The sequence below is a fragment of the Elephantulus edwardii genome, unplaced genomic scaffold (assembly GCF_000299155.1).
Source record: "Elephantulus edwardii isolate Elephantulus edwardi_28Jun2011 unplaced genomic scaffold, EleEdw1.0 scaffold00044, whole genome shotgun sequence".
Lineage (NCBI taxonomy): Eukaryota > Metazoa > Chordata > Mammalia > Macroscelidea > Macroscelididae > Elephantulus > Elephantulus edwardii.
In genome coordinates this window covers 1,719,115-1,740,119 of record NW_006399794.1, presented here as the reverse complement: position 1 = coordinate 1,740,119, position 21,005 = coordinate 1,719,115, and the positions used below count along the sequence as shown (strand labels likewise).

At 44.7% G+C, this 21,005-nt stretch overlaps 1 protein-coding gene across 1 annotated transcript in view; it reads left to right on the top strand.

Annotated features, from left to right (window-relative positions):
- Positions 1-21,005, top strand: part of MICAL2 (microtubule associated monooxygenase, calponin and LIM domain containing 2) — a 120,621-nt gene that overhangs the window by 43,385 nt on the left and 56,231 nt on the right. The window contains exons 2-6 of the mRNA XM_006885590.1: positions 5,429-5,636; positions 9,360-9,476; positions 12,638-12,739; positions 15,779-15,934; positions 18,318-18,418. Coding sequence (XP_006885652.1) covers positions 5,429-5,636; positions 9,360-9,476; positions 12,638-12,739; positions 15,779-15,934; positions 18,318-18,418 — 684 coding nt within the window. The remainder of the gene's footprint in view (positions 1-5,428; positions 5,637-9,359; positions 9,477-12,637; positions 12,740-15,778; positions 15,935-18,317; positions 18,419-21,005) is intronic.

Here is a 21,005-nt window from a genome sequence, read left to right as displayed (position 1 = left end):
GAAGCCAAAGCACAAGGAAGAATTCAAGATACTAAAGAGCTGAACAGAAGATTCCAAAAGGCTGCTCGGAATGACAAAGCAAAATACTACAATGAAATTTGCGAGGAGCTACAAGCCATATATTCATTTCTAAATTGCTGTAACAAAATGCTACAGATTAGATGGCTTATAAGAACAGAAATCTATTGTAGAGTTCTGGATTATACCTCAACACAAAGTAAACAAAAATCCTCACAACTGTGCTGATATATAGCATCATAATAAACTGGAGAAATAAAATGGAGAAAAGATTGACATTGTCAGGGGGTTTCACATTGCTTAGGCCTACATAAATGGCTATGGAAGCAGTAGTTTAAAAAAAATTTTTTAAAAATCAGATATAGTATCTGCTAAGGACCTCTTTAAAGTGCTAACAAGCTAGGATGTCACTTTAAAGACTAAGGTGTACCATATCAAGGGTTGGCTGGGGGGAAGGAAGAGAGGGTAGTGCTGGCTGAGTGAGGCTGAGGAGGGGTGGGGTAGAAGGAGTGCTGGTGGAGCAGGGCTGGCCAGATGGAACCAAGTCACAACCTGTCAAGGGACTAGGGACACCTACACCAAATCAAGTGCTTTTTTTAATGGGCAGGTGTCTTTCATCTGCTCTTCTGGGTAAAGTGCTTGTCTGTCAGATATTGCTCTAAAGCTGAGCATCCAAATTAAGACATTTCTAGAAATGCAGTTAGAATATTCTTTAGAACAAGATTTCATCTTGCATACTTTGGACATGTTTTATTGAGAAGAGCTAGTTCCCGGAGAACAAGAAACTGGCTTCCTTCCTCCACCCCCTAAAATAATCATCAAAACTTACTCTTTATCAAGTCAGTTCCAGCTTACAATGAACATGACCTTTCTCCCTTGGAGTGGCTGGTGATTAGCAGCCCAACATGCAACACAACACAACGCCAAGCCAGGGCTCCTTGGTGAAGGAGGTGATCAGCAGAAGAGAGGAAGAGCCTCAGGGAGAGAGAGTGACAAAGTGACTGCTCAGTGCCTACAAATGCAGCAGCATTTGTGAAGGACAGTGTAGAACTGGGCAGTGTGTTCTTCTGACTCATAGGCTCGCACCCAGCAACAAGCAGCATGGTTCTGGAGCCGAGTCGGCTAAGTTCAGGGTGCTGACAGGACCATCTTCTCTCCGGAGGCTCCAGGGGAAGATCCTTTCTGGTTTATCCCAGCTTTGGATAGCTTCAGGCAGTTCTTGACCTGCAGCTGCAGAATTACTCATTGTCTCATGAAGTCTTTTCTCAAACCCTTACCCTAAAAGAAAGTCACACAAATTGGGTTAGGTTGTGGAAATAGCCCGTTGAGCTTGAACCTCTGGCTGTTCTGTTGATGCTTTGTCCAAACTCCCTGTATGATCGATCTTCAGCACGATTTTGCTTGTGTGTGATAATTTCTGCATTCTATTCGATCACTTTTCTTGAGAAAGAGGACAAATATAGATTTCCTGGCATAAACTAGTGAGTACGTCCAGAGCTGCTTCTCTTTGTTGAAATGTGTCAGTTGGTATTCCATCAGTTCCTGGGGCAAGATAGTTTCTTCAACTAAAAAATGAGAGTAATGTTATCTCAAGCAAGTTGCTTCACTCTTTGATTTCTCTTCTCGGCCTTTTTCTGTCCCTGTAGGATGAAGAGGATGACAATACCTCCTTTATAGGGTAGTTGGGAGGATAGTTTATATGAAGTGATTAGCATGGAGTCTGACATGTGGACGTGCTGGGCACATTACATCTTAGATATTATAGCCCTCATTTTCAGATGAAGTACAGAGAGCCCTGGGTCATCAGTCAGTCAGTGGCAGGCTCTCCTCCACCTCACCATAGTAACTGCATGCAGAGCTCCCAAGGAAATCAGAGACAGAATTAAGAAGCGGAAATCAAGCCTCCAGACCTCTAACCCCTGGCTTAGCCTCTGCTCCCCTCAGCAGCTTCCTCTGGGGATTGAATCCCCTTGGTATTCTTGGCAAAGCCCCAGGACACCCACTCTCTGGTGGGCTGGTTAAGTAACTAGATGGAGAGTAACTGTGGCATCAAAGAGCGGGGAGCATTTTTTTAAGTCCTCCGGTGATGCAGGGTTCTGTGTGGATTAGGACCCTTCCCCCATCCCTGTGGGAGATTTGATCATCACCCTTCTTCTTCCAATCCCTATAAATAAAGAGCTGGCTTTTCCATGTGGTGTTTGTCTCTCCTCTGTACTAATGTGGAGCCAGTGTTTAACAGTACTGAGCTTATCTACACAGTGGATTTCCTGCTGGAGTTAGATCTGCCCCACTCCCCGCCGCACAATAAATTTTAAGTCGCCTGAGCACAAAGATATGCTGACATCCCTGATGCTGGTGGCCTTGGCAGACCCCAGATCCCGTTGTCTGGGTGGGAAGCAGCAGACATTAACCCTGGCTGATGGGAATCCAGTATCCTTGTTATGTGTGTGGGGAGAACTGGGAGGTTGGGGAGCGTGTGGAAAGTTTATTCATCCATCAGGCATTTATTAGCGCTTCTGTGTGCCCAGCCCTGTACTAGACTTCGTACCTGTGGAAATGCAGAAACATAGGGCAGCTTTTAATGTGTACTCAGACTAGGTAGGATCAGACTCAGAGAATTAAAATGCACAGAAGTTAGGTTGGGCAAGGGCAGGGGAGAGAAGTGTAGACTCTAACTTGAAGGCTCAAAGGTCTTAGACCTCAGTCTTAATGACCAGTTCCCATACTTATAAGTAAGGGTCCAGCAGCAGTGTGCAAATGGGTTTGGGTTGAGTTAATACAGCCTTTTGCATCCATGGTCAATTTGTTCTTTCAACATCCATCCATAACATCTAACTGTGGACACACTGGGGGTGTCCTCTTCCTCCTGCTCCTCTGCCCAGTCTCGTAACCTCCGTGGTGTTCAACCTCTTGTCAGAATGCCGAGTTCCCATGTTAATCATAACAAGCATGCTCAGAGAGGAGCCCTCTCTTCGACAGCCTTGATAACATCTGCATCAAATTTTCTCCCTTTATATAATTAGACCCATTTGTATTTTCTTTGACTTTAGATTACTGTATGACTGGCGTCTCGGAAATTTCAGGCCCCAAAGTGTGTGCAGGATCCCAAAAAGGTGGGAAAGCTGAGCTCTTGCTGATGAGATTTCAGGTTCAGCTGGGAGGGTCAGGCACAGTACAACAGCTACTGTTTGCATAGAAGTGTGCAGCAGCCCAGGGGCTGGCAAGAAAGGCGCTCCCCCCAGGTCCTCAGAGAGGTGCTGGCTCAGGGTGGTAGCTGGAAGGCTGCATGAGAGCCCCTGCCCGCCCCTTTCTACTCTTCTCCCTGCCCCCTTCTTTGCTCTGCCCAGCGCCCTCCCACCACTCCTCCGGTCCTGGCTCTGGAGTGACAAATCTCAGCAAACAGGAAAAGATGCACTAACTGCAAAGAAATGCAGTGAATCCAGGCTTAACCCCACAGCAAACCTCACCAGTGCCGGGATTTGGAGTCCTGCTCTGGAATGACGGTCATTGTCTGGCTATGCTAGAAGAGCTGGAGGAGAGGCTTGGGGTGTGAGATAATGAGGGGAGCTGGGTTTGGGGGAGCGGCTGGTGGGAGAGGAAGCATGTGGGCTTGCACACCCACTTCGCAGTGTCTCCTGCCCGCGTTCTATCTCAGCAGTGACTTCATTTCCTCCAGTTTGGCTTCTGCAAGCTCTCTGGAAGATTCCAACCAGTAAGACCCACTGGATATGATGTGGGAGCCTCTGATATACTTGTTTGTACTTTCCCTTTGGGACCCTGAAGGACTCAGCTGAGTGATATCTGGATGATGAAATATGTGCTAGGGGAAGGAGAATGTATTTGTTTAAGATAAGGTTTGATCCTGAGCGGAGGGGAAGTTTCCAGATGCCTCTGCCATATCACAGAGTGAAGCAAGGGTGCACATCCGTTTTCCCTGTCACATTACTGGGGTGTCCTCAGTTATCTACCTCCCCCCTCCAGCTGAACTGTTGTTTCAGGGAGGGGCTTCAGGATCTGACTGGAGGGGAGGGAGAGCAGCAGGTATGAGTGGCTCTGCCTCTGGGGCAAAATGCTGCCATTGTCTTCTGGTTTTATACACAGTATTGGTGTTCCTCCTAAGCTTTTATTCTAAGAAGTTTTGTGCAATATGACTAGCTAGGTTATTATTTCTCTCTCCTTTTCTCCAAGTAAAGTGTAATTGCATTAAGGAAAGTGCCTATTGAAGGTCTAGCGTGAGACTTGTTCAGAATCTGTCACCTCTGCCACCATGGCCTCAGTAACACATTTATCCATCCTGTAGTTGGCCATTGTGAGCAATGCTCTAACAGACACTGCTGTACAAGGTCCGTTTTGGTCCCTGTTTTCATTTCTTTTGAGTATGTGTCTAGAAGTCTTACTCAATCATAAGGTAATTGGATATAACTTTTTGAGGACCTGCCAAACAGTTTTTCTTGGCAGTCCATTGTTTTACTTGTCCACCTACAGTGCACAAGTGTTCCCTTCTCCACATCCTCTCTAACAGCTTTTGTGGTTCCCCCTCCCTGCTCTATTGTTCCTGCTAATAGACATCCTAGTGGATGTGAAGTGATAGATCATTGTGGTTTTGATTTGCATTTCCCCAAAGACTAATGATGTCGAACACCCTTTCATGTGCTTATTGGCCATTTCAGTATCGTTAGAGAAGTGTCTAAGTCATTTGCCCATTTTCAAATTTAAATATTCATTCTTTTTCATGTTGATTTTCAGGAGCTCTGTTTGTATTTTCCATACTAGTCATCTATTTTCCATACTAGTCCTTATCAGACATGTGATTTGCAGGTGGGTGTCCCCCCCATTCTATAGTTTGGGGTGTGTGGGGTTTTTTTACCTTCCAGTTAGTATCTTTTTAGATACAAACATACAAGCATCTTTTTATCTTGAAGTCCAAACTGTTTTCCTTTTGTTATTGTGATTTTAATGTCATAGCTAAGAAGCTATTGCCAAACCCAACATCACAAAGATACACTATTTGCTTTCTAAAATGATCACATTTACAATAACCCTGTGGGGAAAGCAGTAGATTCACAAATAAGGAACCTCATCGGCCCAAATGCCACAGCTGGGATTTAAGCCCATTTCAGTCTAACTCTTCACGTCTTACTGTGTTTCATCGCCAACTCTATTTCTGTGTTCTCAGAGTGAATGTTGCATAGTAGGTGCACGGGTAATATATACTGGAAGGATGGATGGTTGGATGGATGGATGGATGGATGGATGGATGGATGGATGGATGGATGACAAGCTCTAATAAGCACTGGGGATATACTTGCAGCTTGATTTGAATGGATTTGATTTTTCTCTCCAGTCATGCTGTTGACTTATGTTCACACTGTCACAGGTCACTGAGTCTTTCTCTCTCTTGCATCCACAGTGTCTCATCATTGGAGGAGGACCATGTGGCTTGCGCACTGCCATTGAACTTGCCTACCTGGGGGCCAAAGTGGTTGTGGTGGAAAAGAGAGACACCTTCTCCCGGAATAATGTGCTCCATCTCTGGCCTTTCACCATCCATGACCTGCGGGGTCTGGGAGCCAAGAAGTTCTACGGAAAGTTCTGTGCCGGCTCCATTGACCACATCAGTGAGTGAGGCTGGGGTAGTGCCCTGTGCAGGGGAAGGCTGACTCGGGGTGTGACACATCTGTCTACCCAGCAAGTCACTGGGGGCTCCACATGTCTAACGTGACCACGAGCGAATGCCTGGCCTGTTCTGTGCTTTTGTGTCAGCACTAGGAGGTCAGGGCTATGGCATGTTTTGTTTACCAGTATATCTCCATGACATGAAAGAGCACTTGGCACATAGTAGGTGTTTAATAAACATGTGTTAAATGAATGAAATAATAAAAACAGAGACAGAGATAAGAAACATAGTCTATTTCCCTGGGGAGTAACTGAGATTTTTCTCAGTAATAAAGTATGCTTTGAAAGACTTAGCCAACATTTCTGGGGGTATTTAGAGGAGGGAGCCACACAGAACCATTAAATGTCAAGGCGTTTTTGTTTGTTTTTGTTGTTGTTATGTGCCGTCGAGTCGTTTGTGACTCATAGCGACCCTATGTACAACAGCCCTAAACCCTGCTCTATCCTGTGCCAATCTCATTGCCTCTGACACACCCATCCCGATTACCCCAGTCACTGAATCAATCCACCTCATAGAGGGTCTTCCCCTCCTGCGCTGTCCCTCCACTCTGCCCAGCATGATGTCCCTCTCTAAAGACCTGTCTCTCCTTACAACATGTCCAAAGTATTTAATTTAAATTTATTATTAATTTCTGTAAAAATTTACAGAGACTTTGGATTTCCATTCATTCATTGTTGCACTTTTCTCTCCTCCCAATCCTGCCCCCTAGTACACTACCCTCTTGGAAAAGTAAAAGACAAATTCTTTCATTGTTTTACAAACCCTCCCCCAGGTCCACTCGACCATGTAGCTTTTGCTCTAGACTCCTGTCATGACAAAAATACCTAATCACATATCCGTCAAGGGCGTTTTGTACAAAGGAGTTTGAACTTGGTGCTGCCAGTACTGGGGAGCCATGGCAGACTAGAGGAATTACATAATTGTACTCCTGGGGTCTGACATGTCCTGTACCAAAATTTCATTGGACTTTAGGAGGTGGGGTGGGGGGGAGATGATGTCTTTGGTTAGGAACTGAGGGGAAATTAACATAGATGATGGGTTGTAAGCTATCCCTGAACATGTTGGTAGGGTGAGGTGAGCACTTGAGTTACTCTGTTGTGAGATTCCTCAAGTTTGAGTCTCTCAGAGTGAGGTCTGTGAAGACAGGCATCGGGAGAGGCAAGATTCCTTCTGTGTCTTTGCTGGGAGGAGATTTACAGTCATATATGTCACTGTAGTAAACTGTTAAAGTCAAGGAGGTTAATACTCCAGAGAAAGTTCAAGAACTTGAACAGCTTTGAGTTCAAAATCTGTTTCTTTTACTTCTTTGTGGATTTGGTCAAACTTTTTACCTCTTCAATCCTCAGTTTTACCTCCTATAAAAATAGGATTCACACCTGTCTCACATGGTTACTGAGAGGACTAGAAAGAAAAGTCAGGTTTTGTAATGGACTTGAGACAATGCTTGATGTATAGTAGATGCATGGATAATCAATGCTTAGCCCCGAGTGGTATACCATGAGCCGGAAGCAGCTGTGGTCTCCTGACTTAAGAATTCAGGGCTGCATTCTCGCAACCAGTGCTCTTCTATGAGAGTGGGTGAGAGGCAAGTTCTGAGACCCTTGTTCTTAAGAGGACAGGAGTCAATGAAAATAGGGAGTGGGGCTTGGGCAGGAATTGCTGGAGAGAGTTATAGACCACATAGGGTGTAATTTACTCAGATGCAAGAAAATTTACCAGCAGTGGTCTGATTTTACTCCCACTTTTGGGATGAGAAAATTCCAAGAGTTCTATGGAAAGACATTTGGATTCGCCCAGAAAGCTGCAGTGTCAGCTTTCAGTATGTTCTCTACCACCCACGGAAGAATGTATGTCAGTTACCAATTTAGAACAATGACACCACATCCCACTTTTCCAGAGTCCTTCAGGGGAGGCAGAGCTGGTGACCAAGGGTCCTGGGTGGGCCAGTGGCTGTCGGGCTGGCTTTTCAGCCAGGACCCCTTCTCTGCCCCCATTGATGGGGCTACCCTTACCCTAGTCCTTGGAAATACCCTCGTATGCAGAAGCACAGCCAGGAAACATGCAGAATGACCAGTTACCAAGGGCAGCTCAGTGCCTGTGGAAAGGACAGGGAGAAGGTATGGGCCTCCTAATGCGTTCTAGGACACGTTCTGAGGCAGGGGCTCAGCTGGGTGATTGAAACCCTGGCTGACTGGCTTTGTCTCCTGTTTGCTCATAGTCTCCAGCCCGAGCTGCGCTCCTCTCCACAGCCGCACTCAGCAGTCCTCCACTTAGCCTGTGTCAGCATCCTCCTCTTGTTCCCATGGCAGCTGTTCCAAACCTCTACCCTCAGCTTCCTCATTCATAGCAGATGACCTCCTTCCTCTGCTACAAGGAAGAAAGGCCATCGAACAGGAGCCTCTTGTTCTATCTGTCCTCTTCTCCTTCCTGCTCCGGTCGCCTCCACTCCAGGACACATACTTTGCTCTCACCCCTGCGGGGGAGCTGGCTCTGCTTTTCCAACTCCACTCCCACTTGGTTCCATTCCCGTCTTCTCACCTTCCTTGTCTCACCTCACCCCGCCTCTCCAGCTCTCCATTACTGTCACATTACCTTTACTTCAGGCAGCTCTTGTAGAAGGAGGCACTCTAGTCATTGCTCACACCACCTATTTATGCTCTTTTCCATTACAGATTTATTTGTCCCCACCACCAGGTTGAAATGATTTTCAGTAACCGTGATTTTCAGCTTCTTAACTACCAAGTCACCTGCCCTCTTGAAGTCATCTATTTAATAATCTTTTCCTGAGATTTTATATTTGTCACTCCTCGCTGGGTTTCCAGGACTCCAGCATGGGCCCTGGTCTGCCTCTCCTCCCATGGCCTGGTCCATAGTATTTATCTGCATTTCCTTCATCAGAGGGTGTGTGCCACATTTCCCATGTCTAGGCCCCTGGTGCATTGTAGGTTCTTAATAAATGTTACATGAGTTAACCAGATTAAATACAGAGGAACTCAGGGATAGCTTGCAGCTTCTCACTCTGCAGAACGAAAAGGGAGAAGTTGAGAGGCATACCATTAGTGCGGAATGACAGGGAACAAAATTGGGAAACAAGATACTATCCACCAGGGAAGTTCAAGAGAGTGGGTGGGAGGCGTAGAGCCAGGAGCCCGACTTAATAGGGAGAACTTCCCACCACTCCCCTAACCACAGCATGGTAAAGAGCTTCGGCATACTCAGTCCCCCACAATACTGAGCCATTGGTCACTGACTTCACTTATGGCCCTTTATGCTTTTTCTGTTCTCCTTGCCAACTTGATCTTATTAAAGCCACAGCCCCGCTCAGGAAGGAGACAAGAGCCTCCTTCATTACAGCACTATCTAATGGCTGGAGCTCAGTCTTGGAATTGAACAGACCTAGGTGCACGTTCTACTTCTAGTTCTCTACGACTTGAGCAGTTCACCTAACCTCATTTAGCCTCAATTTCTCTTTTATAAGATAATAATAGTAGTAATCTCAAAGGGCCACCACTAGGGTTAAAAGAGAAAACACATGGAAAGCACTTGGCAGAGTACTTGGTGCATAATGATTATTACTGACATATTTTTATGGTCAGAGACCTGCATACAGGAGGCACTCAGACATTGATGTTAACAGGTTTTGTCTCTTCTTCCTTTGTAACAGGTATTCGTCAACTGCAGCTAATCCTATTCAAGGTGGCCCTGATGCTGGGAGTTGAAATTCATGTGAATGTAGAGTTTGTAAAGGTTTTAGAGCCTCCTGAAGATCAAGAAAATCAAAGTACAGTATATTTTATTTTTCTTTCTAGAAATTAGATCATTTAGATAATAGAATGTTTCTACAAGAGTTCTTCATATTGGAAGTTTTGGGGTATAATTCCATCAAAGGCTTTTTTAACCTTTTATTGAACAGTGCCTGTAACTTTAGGAGTATACATAGGGTTGCTGTTAGTCACAAGTGACTTGATGGCACATAACAACAATGTCACTTTAGGGAAGGAGATCTGGTGGTGCAGTGGTTAAAGTGATTAGCTGCTAATCTAAATAAAGGTCTGCTAGTCCAGAAATCTTCTAAAGAAATCTCTAAAGTACTCAAGAGCAACGGTGTCTCTCTGGAGACTAAAGTGCACCTGATACAGGCCATGGTTTTTGCAATCACTTGTTATGCATCAAAGAATTGGACAATGACTAGGGAGGATAGAAGGAGAATTGACGCCTTTGAGCTGTGGTACTGGAGAAGAGTACTGAATGTACCATGGACCGCCAAGAAAACAAATAGATTCATCCTAGAGAGGATTAAACCAGGCTGCTCCTTGGAGGCAAGGATTCTGGGGCTTCGCCTGACATACTTTAGACATGTTGTAAGGAGAGACAGGTCCTTGGAGAGGGACATCATGCTGGGCAGAGTGGAGGGACAGCGCAGGAGGGGAAGACCCTCTATGAGGTAGATTGATTCAGTGACTGGGATAATTGGGATGGGAGTATCAGAGGCAATGAGATTGGCACAGGATAGAGCAGGGTTTAGGGCTGTTGTACATAGGGTCGCTATGAGTTGCAAACGACTCGACGGCACATAACAACAACAATCCAGAAATTGGAATACACCAGCTGCTCCGTGCGAGAAAGAGGTTTCAGTCTGCTTCCCATAAACATCTACAGGCCTGGAAAACCTAGAGCAAAGTTCTGCTCTGTGTGAATGGTGATGAGTGGAATTCAGTTTCTCAGAAATGGCTTTTTGTTGTTTTTTTTTTAAATCAATTTAGATTTGCTTTCCAACTCCTAAGGGATTTTCTTTTAATCCAGTAAGACTTCAATTTGGTTGTCTGTTCATTGTTGTTAGATGCCATTGCGTTGAATTTGACTCATAGCTACCCTATAAACAGCGATCAAAACCTTGTCCTGTCCTGGGTCTGGCATGTTCAACTCCATTGTTGCTGTCTGTGTCCCTCCACCTTTTTGAGAGTCTCCCTCTACTTCACTGACCCTCTGCTTTTGCAAGTATGATGTATTTTTCCAAGGACTGGCACCTCCGACGATATGCACAAAATACATGAAACGAAGTGTCACCATCCTTGCCTCCAAGGAGCACTCTGGTTACACTTCTGTTTATTCTTACCACTGATATTCTCCAGTCCTTGGGATATTCATTCAATAGTCTTTGCCAATAACACAATTCAAAGGCGTCTGCTCTTCTTCAGTGTTCTTTATTCATTTGCATGTTGAACTTTCACATGCATATGAAGCAAAAGAAAGTACCATGACTTGAGTCAGACACAAAATCACAGATGCTCATAGACGTAGATGTACTCACGGCTGTAGGTCTTTATGGAAGCAGACATCATAGATATGAATAGGCACTCTTGCACACTTACAGTCACCAACCTAGTGAGGAAAATAAGCCTCTTAGATAAAATCTGAAGTGCTTAGGATATCACTTTACTCTTCATTACTGTCTACAAAGAACTGACTCATAGCTCACCCTCCACTGGATTTTGAAGGCTCTACATTACACAGAAGAGATGGCCCATCTTTCTCCTAAGGAACTGCTGAGTACTTAACCATTGCATCACGTGGGCTCCTTTTCTAGACCTCTAAACCAAAATGAAGCAAACGCACTCTCATCAAGTTGTTGAGTCCAACTTATGACAACTCTCCATTGGGTTTCCATAGCTATAAATCTTTACAGGAAGAGACTTCCAGGGAGCCACTGGTGAATTTGAACCACTGATTTTTCAGTTAGCAGTCCAGCATGTAATGCATTACACCTTCAGGGTTCTTCTCCCTAGACTTTATTGTTGTTAGGTCCTATCAAGCTGACCATGACTCATAGCGACCCTATGAACAATGAAGCTGAAATTTTCCCTATCTTACGCCATGCCCGTTCTCCCCACCTCTGCTACTCTTACACCTGTTTTTACCCTCATTGTGGTGACCTGTCTTGTTAAGGGTCTTCCTCTCTTTCTCTGACCCTCCATCTCTCCCAGCATGATGTCCTTTAAGGACTGACACCTCCTGACAACATGCCCAAAGTATGTGGGATGATGTTCATCATCCTTGCCTCTAAGGAGCACTGTGGTTGCATGTCCTCCATGATAGACTTGTTTGTCCTTTGACAGACCATGGGATACTCGGTTCTCTTCACCAACACAACAGTTCAAAGGCATCGATTCTTTGGTCACCCTTACACATTGTTTAACTTTCAGATCCATATAGGAAGCAGTTTTTAAAAACCATGGCTTAATACCTAGTAAATGTGTAATGGTTATTATGGGTAAACTGTAAGACTTAGCCTGAAAGTGTTTTTGTGAAAGTCAGTGTGCTAGATGAACACAATAAACTAGAAATCCAGACTGTTTTCGTTACACTTGTACATCCTTTGGATTTGTTTAAGATTAGAATATGAGGAAGTAAGGATGAAGGGAAGATGGTAAAATATGTTCAGGGGGAGCATAGGAGGTTGAGGGCAAGTGAAAACTGTCTTGAGAATCATAGAGACAGACTCCAAGCTTTATTATGTTGTTGTTACGCACCATTGACTCAGAATAGACTCATAGGTGACCCTCCAGCAGGTTTTCAGAGCAGTAAATTACACAAGAGAAGACTACCAAAAAAAAAAAATAAATAAAATAGAAGAGCTTTCCCATTGGTCTCCTGGGGAGCAGCTGGTGGATTTGAACCACATGCCTTCAGACTGGCAGTGCAGCTCCATACCACCAAAGCGACCAGTAAGATCAAGCATAGAGTTGAAGTTACTGGCTGAACCTTATCCTGGATTGAATTGATGTACTTGTCAATCAGAGCTGCTCTAGGCTTTTTCTGTTGCGGCTCTGCCGTGCGCACACATACCTGGTTGTGCTGTCCCCTTCCCTTCCAAAGGGAGTATAATAATCTCCTCTGTCCCATTTCTCTCTGCTAACTCTTCTTCTTTCTCTGTCCTAGTAGAAATTGGCTGGCGGGCAGAGTTCCTCCCTGTAGATCATGCTCTGTCGGAGTTTGAATTTGATGTCATCATTGGCGCTGATGGCCGCAGGAACACCCTGGAAGGTGAGGCTCTTTGTCTTGGGGCAACAGGTTAGGAGAAGAGTGATGGTGAGGAGGGGGAGAAAGATGAGCAAGATGACAGGAGTGCAGGCTGGATGGGTTCTGGGTAGAAAAGGGGACTTCCCTGTGCCAAGGCAGGGTGCCCTCGAGTGCCTGTGATGCTGACTTTCAAGGACAGTCATTTCATTCACTCTTGAATCTTGATTTTGCCATCTGTAAAATGGAAATAATACAATTCACCCAGAGCATTGTTATGAGAACTGGGAAAGGACTAATATGTCAAAATGCTTTATAAAGTGTTATGTAAATTAAAAAAGAAAAAAAATCAGTCATACATTATTGAGTATCTGTGTGCAAGTCATGATATTACAGATTTTGATGTGAATTTAATCTAAGATGACCTTTTAAAAATACTACTAATAAAATTGTTCCTTTTCAGTTATAATATTCTTGTCTCTTTTTATTTTGTTTTTTATTATTATTATTATTATTTTGTGTGTCTGTGTACCGTCAAATCAGATCTGACTGGTACAGGAGGAGATTGTCCCTCCTTTCCCGGCAGAGCATCTGGTGGATTCGAACCATGCGCCTCTGGGATTGCAGTGCAGCTTCTTGCCACTAGGCCACCAGAGCTCCCCTCTTGACTCTTTTCTAAACTTTAGGCAATAAGATACATTTCCCCCAAACTGTTGAAATGCAAAGTCACGTTTCTCAGAGTTCAAAAGCTCAGAATAAGCTTTTTGTTAATAGGATCCATTGAGATTGAAACAGAAATCCCTTTACTGGAAAATAAACACCTCCACTCCAGCCCTGAGTTTAACTGGTGCACAGGTTATGCCTGTACTAATTTGAAACCAGTGATGGTGGACACAGTGACCCCAAGTGGCATTTCTTAGACTAAAGGCAGTACTGCTTTTCAAGCTTGTCCTGTTAAAGCAGCTAGCTGGAAGGCACATCTTTGGAGGACAGAACACACTCCCTGATATTAGACCTAGCTTAGAAAGCTCAGACCGCACAGAGACTTATCTGCTTGCAGCTCGGGCTGTTTCTCCACTTCTCTCTTCTCTCTTCACACCCATCCACGTCCCCAGTAAGTAACTGACATCCAGCAAAGAGGATTTTTTTTTGTTTGGTTGGTTTTTTAAATACTTCATTTTATTGTGATTTTAATGAAAGTTTACAGAAAAGTAAGGTCTTTATTCATTCATTGTTACACAATTCCCTCCTTTCCTTCTTCTCCTCCCCCCTCCGAGTCCACTTTGCAGTGCACCTCTTATTCTCGCCTGCTGTCATATCTATAGTGCCCAATCATATATTCCTTTTTAATAGTTCTTTCCCTCATTTGTTCCAATGAAGGGTTCATTATCTGTCCCCTTTTTTCCTATCCTCTTCTCCTTCCAATCCCCCATGTCAGTCCTGCTATAAGAATGGTGTTGAGCAGTATTTGTCCTTTTGTGATTGAGGTACTTCACTTAGAATAATGTCCTCGAGGGTCACTCATGTTGTGTAATGTTTTACGGGGTTCTTTGTTTTTCAGTGCTGCATAGTAGTCCATGGTATGAATATGCCATAGTTTTTCTATCCGTTCGTTTGTTGATGGGCACTTGGGTGCATCCATCTCTTTGCTTTTGTGAATAATAGCAATAAACATGGGTGTGCATACATCTGTTTGAGTGGTGGCTCTGGTTTCTTTAGAATATATTCTCAATAGTAGTGGAATTGCTGAATCAAATGGCTGCCAATCTGGATGTTGTACATTTACAGTGGGTTTGAATTTTGAAAATTCAGGATCAACTCTTGACTTGCATAAAGTTCAACAGTTATGATCGTGAAAATAAGGGTGAGAGGAGAAGAGTCATTTGAGTAACCTGCGACCAAGTGAGTGGACTAGACCCGGGTTTTTCAACCTTGACACTAGTGACATCCGGAAGTGGATAATTGTTTGTCATGGCTAAGGGGTGGTCCTGTCCTGTACACTGTGAGATCTTTACCAGCAGCCTTCATCTCCACCCAGGTGTGACAACTCAAACTATCCCCACACAGCACCAAATGTCCCCTGGGGACAAAAGTCACACCCAATTGAGAACCACTAGGCTGGACAGTCATGGCCCGTTCTGACCATTTGGAAAAAGGGTCTAATGAAGATCAATTTAAAATTGGGGTTATTGACTAGAAACCCAAGGATTTGGGTCAGATAGATTTTTTTACTAATATGTTTGGAAATCATTATGAGGCTTGAGTGCATGGTGAGGGGCTTTCTCAAAGATAGTTGAATAAAAATGTTATAGGTGTGCTTGTGTGATGAATGACTCAAGTGAGAAGCAGTATCTGAGACAATTAAGGAATAGCCAAATATAACAAAGAAACATGAGGGACTAGACAGAAAAGATACTTCATTGAAATATGATCACTTGTTTGTGAACCTCTGTGTCACCACCTTTAAAAAAAATCTGTTTTAGTTGAGCCTGTTGAAAGGTATGCAAACCCTTAGGCCTTGTTGAAGTAATGACAAGTTAGAATTTTGTTTATTCATTATATATTTATTGAGTGAACTAAATGCTAGTCACTGCAAAACAAAACAAAGCTACAATTCCTGCCCTGAAACAATTCAACCTAATAATCCTGATTGGTTGGTTTGTTTTAAGAGAGGTAAAATAACACCTGAAAAATGCAAAATCACATCATTTTAATCACGCAAGTTCAGAATGAATAGGCCCTTCTAGAGGTTATTTTGCAACAGTGCCTACAAGATCCTTAAAAGGATGAGCTCTGTGATTGCCCATTAGAGAAGATAGCTTTAGATTGTTGTTTGTTGAAGCCTAACAAGGTGTAATTTGTCATGCAGATTTTAGAAAAGAACTCTAGAAAGGACTTCAGCTCCATGATATTGTACTTGGGTACAAACCTTGGTGTCTCTCTGGAGATCCAGAAGGCTGATTTTTCTGATCTCTGGGGCTCTGAGAAGAGCTTTCATAGTCGTATTCTTCAGTTCTCACACCAAATCCAGAAGACAGACCCACATTCCCATCTCTCCTCCTGCAGGGTTCAGAAGAAAAGAATTCCGTGGGAAGCTGGCTATCGCAATCACCGCCAACTTCATAAACAGAAACAGCACAGCTGAGGCCAAGGTGGAAGAGATTAGCGGGGTGGCTTTCATCTTCAACCAGAAATTCTTTCAGGATCTCAAAGAAGAAACAGGTGAGACCTTCACCTTTCTGCAGACCAAGCCACTGTCCACTGTTCTCAGAGTGGATAGAGGAACTTGCTGGCTCTGCGGGGGTAGGGCCTGGTACTGGGAGAGTGACTCTGATATAGTGGAAGCCAAGATTTCTCTTTAGAATAATAAATAGGCAGAGTCTTTTCAAGGGCATGAGACATTCTTGAGAGCTGTTACATGGATATAACATAAAAATAAATACTAATTTGCTCATGATATATTTACTGAGTGTCTGGTATGTGCCAGAATTGGCTATTATGAGAAACAAAGATTGACACAGTGCCTTCCTGAAGTGTCATTTTAAAAGTGTCCATGTTGCAGGATAACTTTCCTGACGGCTTTGAGGCCTGCAGAATATTTCAATAACTAGATGCCCTGTTTCTAGGTAAATGTCTAGACTAGGGGCTGACAAACTAAAACTGTTCTCACATTTTGTGCTGCTTACACACAAAGAATGGTTTTTCTATTTCCTAATGGTAAGATAGTCATAGCGCATTTACACTGCTTACCCAGAGGCCACACCTCTCTGGTGGTTCAAATCCCCCAGCAGTTCCTGCCATGCAATTTACTGCCTTGAAACCCACTGGAAGGTCAGTTATGAGTCCTTTCCAAATTGATGGCAGTGAATAATGGGTAGTAGTAATGGCTGAAGAAAGATTAAAAATCTGTGGCACTTGAAAATGATTTGAGATTAAAATTTCAATTTTAAAGTCCACAAGTCAAGTCTAGCTGGAATGCAGCCACTCTCATTTGTTTACATGTTGTCTGTGACTGCTTCCACCAACAGAACTGGTAACATTTACTATCCGACCCCTTACAGAATGTTTGCTCACCTGTCATTTATTTACTGTTTTAGATAAAACCACTTCTGTTGAACTATCTCTTGAAGATGTTTTTCTGGACTGTTGTACCAGATGCCGTGCTTCTTGCTGGCATGGTTATCTTGCTCTCCAAAGGGCAGTGCCCATGGGGTGATGCCCAGAGTTTCACACCAGTTGCATTATCTGATAAACAGTTTTTAAAATATTTCCTTCCAGCATATTATTTTCTTTGGAATGATTTTAAGAATTCTCCAACCCTCTCTCCCTTTCAAACACCAAGAAAATAAATACTTAAATAAACCACCAAATTAATAAATTACGACAGAACGTTGAGTGTTTTTCCAATTGTTTCAATGAACTTCCTTTAAACCTTGCTGGGGTTGTCACTTTCAGCTGCTATTGCACAACGGTGTTCCCCACCTACTGACAGTGATGAACGTCCTCTGATTCTCTTGTGGGCCCTAAGCATTGATGACCATTTCCTATTTAGCAGTAATAAAGCGGTTCCCATGGTTACCCAGCAAGCATCTGTCTTGAGTGCTGATAAGCTTATTTTTTTTCTCCCTCTGTTCCTTCCTTGCCTTTCAAATAAGGCAAGCTAAAAGCAAAAATCCACAGCTCTTGCATCATTTTTTACTCATAGTGACCCTAAAAGCACAAGATAAAATTGCCCCTTTGAGTTTCTAAGGCTATAGATCCTTATGAAAGTCAACCTGCTACATCTTTCTCCTGTAGAGGTGGTGGGTTTGAACTACTGAACTTCTGGTTTGCAGCCTAATGCTTTAACTGCTGTACCAGCCGAGCTCCTCTCAGCTGAGTCATTGGTTCTCAGCTAGACATGGGAATCAGAATCACCTGGAACCTGAAAGTCTAGTTAAAATTAAGTTGCTGGCTCTGCCCCAGTGCTTCTGAATATCTGCATGTCTAATAAGTCCACTTTGGGAACCGCAAACTACTGCGTGTACGTGGACAACATGAAGGACCCCTGAGTTAAGCTGTCATCTCACAGCATTGTTTTAAATGCGAAAACCTGGTGTTCCATGATTGGTTCCAAATAAAAAAAAAATATATAACCCAGCCCTCTAGCCGACATTTTTCCTGCCATTACTCTCAGAGTGGGGATTCCGTAGCATAGTATACAGAATTCACACAGCAGTAGTCAGCTATAATGACATGGACTGTGGACTGGATTTGAAGTCAGATAGGCTGGAGTTCAAATCCCAGCTCTACTATTTCCTGGCTGCCATGGCAGCCAAGGATGGCATTTTCCCCTTTCTGTCATATGTAACACTAGCTTAGAAATACTAAGCTAACACCCTTGAGGACTTTGTGAGTTTTAAAAGAAAGAATGTCTTTGCAGAACTTGGAAAAGTCAACTGTGGTGACTAGGGTAAATTCTGACAGCATGCTTTTTACCTATCCTGACCTTGACCATCTTATACACTTGACCATTAGGAATGTTCCACAGTAGACCTGAGACAAGTTACAGGACCCTAGAATTTGCACTCACAAAATAATGAATCTACAACTGCTCTCTTTGCAGGGATTGATCTTGAGAACATTGTTTACTACAAGGACAGCACCCACTACTTTGTCATGACAGCCAAGAAGCAGAGCCTGCTTGATAAAGGAGTCATCATTAATGTACGTAGCTTTCCGGCTGCCAGCTTACTAAATGTCTTCTCCTGTGTGACCTGGGCTGGCAACATCAGCAAGTGTGGAAGTGGTCATCGTCCTACCAGATAGGAACCAGGGGAAGAGGGGGCAAGGCGCTGCCTACTTCCAAAAATCAAGCCAAACCCACTGCCATAGAGTCTTAATTCCAACTCATAGCAACCCTTTAAGACAGTAGAACAACACAGGTTTGCAAGGCAAACAGGAATTTCCAGAAGCGACTGCCACATCTTTTCTTCTGTGGAGCTTCTGGTGGATTCATGCCTCCAACTATTGACTGGCAGAGGGATGTTTTAAGCACTGTGCCACCAGAACCCCTAACCACATGGTCCTTTTCTTGGCACCGAGCCAGATTCTGTCGCGACCCCATGTGTGTCACGGTACAGCTGTGGCCACAGAGATTTAAGTGGCTGCTTTGTGGAAGCAGACCACCAGGCCAGCCTTCCCAAGTGCTTCTGGGTGGACTCAATCCTGCAACCTTTCAGTTAGCCGTTCACCAGGCTGTCTTTTGCACCACCCAGAGATTCCTGTGTTGCAGTGCTGCCAAGATAGAGTAACCTGCACTCACACACCAAGAGCTATTTCTGCCGAGAGCTGTGATGGAGTGTGCTTACCCAGGTGTTAGCATGGGTCTTTATTCCCCAACCCCGAGAGAGTGGATGAATTTTCTACTTCCTTGGGTTTTGTCCAGCCCTGCCTTCTTTTCTGGGAAGTCACCCGTCATTTGGGGATGTGTCTTCCCGGGCCTAGGAAGCCCTAGTGGTGGAATCCCGGGTGAGTCGTGATGCTAATCCAGAGGCCATGTCTCTCTAGCAGTTCCTTCCAGTCCACCAGCAGCTCCATGGGAGAAAGATGTGCTCTCCCCTCCTATAGAATCTAAGCCTCAGAAACCCAGTGGAGGGCCCGCTGTGAGTCGGTTCTGACTCTACTGAGTGGGACCCAAAGATGCTTTCTCTTGTGACTTTTACTCTTGTTATGATGTTATGACCTCACATCCCTGGCAGTCAAAAACATTTGAGTTGAACCTTATTTACTCACAACAGTGGATACACCGTATAACTTTTCTAACCCCAGTCTTCTCATCTGCAAATTAGGAATTGTCTCTGTCTAAGAGGATAGTTGTTGTTAGATGATGTTGAGTACAACTCATAGCAGCCCTATGAACAGCCACCCTGAGCCCAGTCCTGTCCTGTGCCGTCCTCACAATCTCTGCACACTCAAGCCCATTGCCGCACTCACGGTGTCAGCCCATCTGTTTGAGGATCTTCCTCTCCTTCACAGCCCCTCCAACTTTCCAAGTATGAATGCGAGATGAAGCTTTATCATCTTTGCCTCCAAGGACCACTCTGGCTGCACTTTCTCCAAGACATATCTGTTTGTTCTTTTGGCTGTTCGTGGGATATTCAGCACTCTCCTCCAGCACCACAACTCAAAGGCATCAATAAGAAAAAAAAACAAACCTAAAAACTTATGCAGAGCCCCTCGCACAGTCCCACCACATGGCAGGTTGCAGATTCCCTTCAGAGCCTCTCCATCTTGTTTGGGCACCTGCTTTCTTGTCCTCTGGCTCCCCAGGCTCCAGAGTCTGTGTTTTGTGCCCTTCCATCCTCAGGCTAGACCAGAGAGCGTGGGAAGGAGGAAGCATGTGGAGCAGTGATCTCTTGGCCACAAGCACCTTTGGTCAGATTTGCAGCTCTTCCAGGGTTCCCATTCCTGCCACTGCTGCTGTCTCTGCCTCAAGATTAGGATCATTCAGTCTGAGATAAGCCGCTCCCTGGTGTCGGCCTATAGTCAGACAGCACAGTGACCATTCATCGCTGCCTGTCAGGAAAGAATGCGCCTGTCCCCTCGCCAGCTCGTGCTGGCAGCTGGCTGGGTGGCATTAGTAACCTAGCCCTCCCCTGGGCCTCGCCTCCATCGTCCCAGGTCTTTGCTGAGAGCCTGCAGTGCCAGGTGGGGAGTTGTGAGCAGCACCAAGGTGCAGTCAGCAGATGTGTGGGCGATGGGCTGCAACAACTGAGGACCTCCACTCACTTCTCAGTGCCCCCAGCCCAGTCAATTTGAAGGAGATGATGTGCTCTTTGACCCCATGTTCCACAGGCACCTCCCAAAGGTACTCCTCAATCTGGGGATACCACTGTCAGAGAGTAAAGGGCCACTCTGTGGTCTTGGGGTACAGGTGCAGAGGAGGAGCTGGGAGAGATTGATCAGTGCACCCTCAGGGAGTCAGAGGAACCGTGACTGAACTTTCCACAGACATTTCTTTCATGTTCCATTGCTAAGTACTAGGGCCTCCTGGGCCACCAAGGTTCCCATCGGGCCACCCCAGGCACTCTAACAGCATGTTACTCATCATGATTTAATTCTGTGCTATGTCAAGAAGTCCCCACACCACCGTTAGGGTCTCTGCTTCACTAACAGGACTCCCAGGACCCAGTGTATAGTCGTACTCATTGGAGTGACCTCTACAGTGCACGGCTGCCAGGTGCAGTCAGCACAGGGGAAAGGTGCGTGCGACAAAGTTGGAGGGGATGTTACCCAGGTTTCCCGTGGTTCT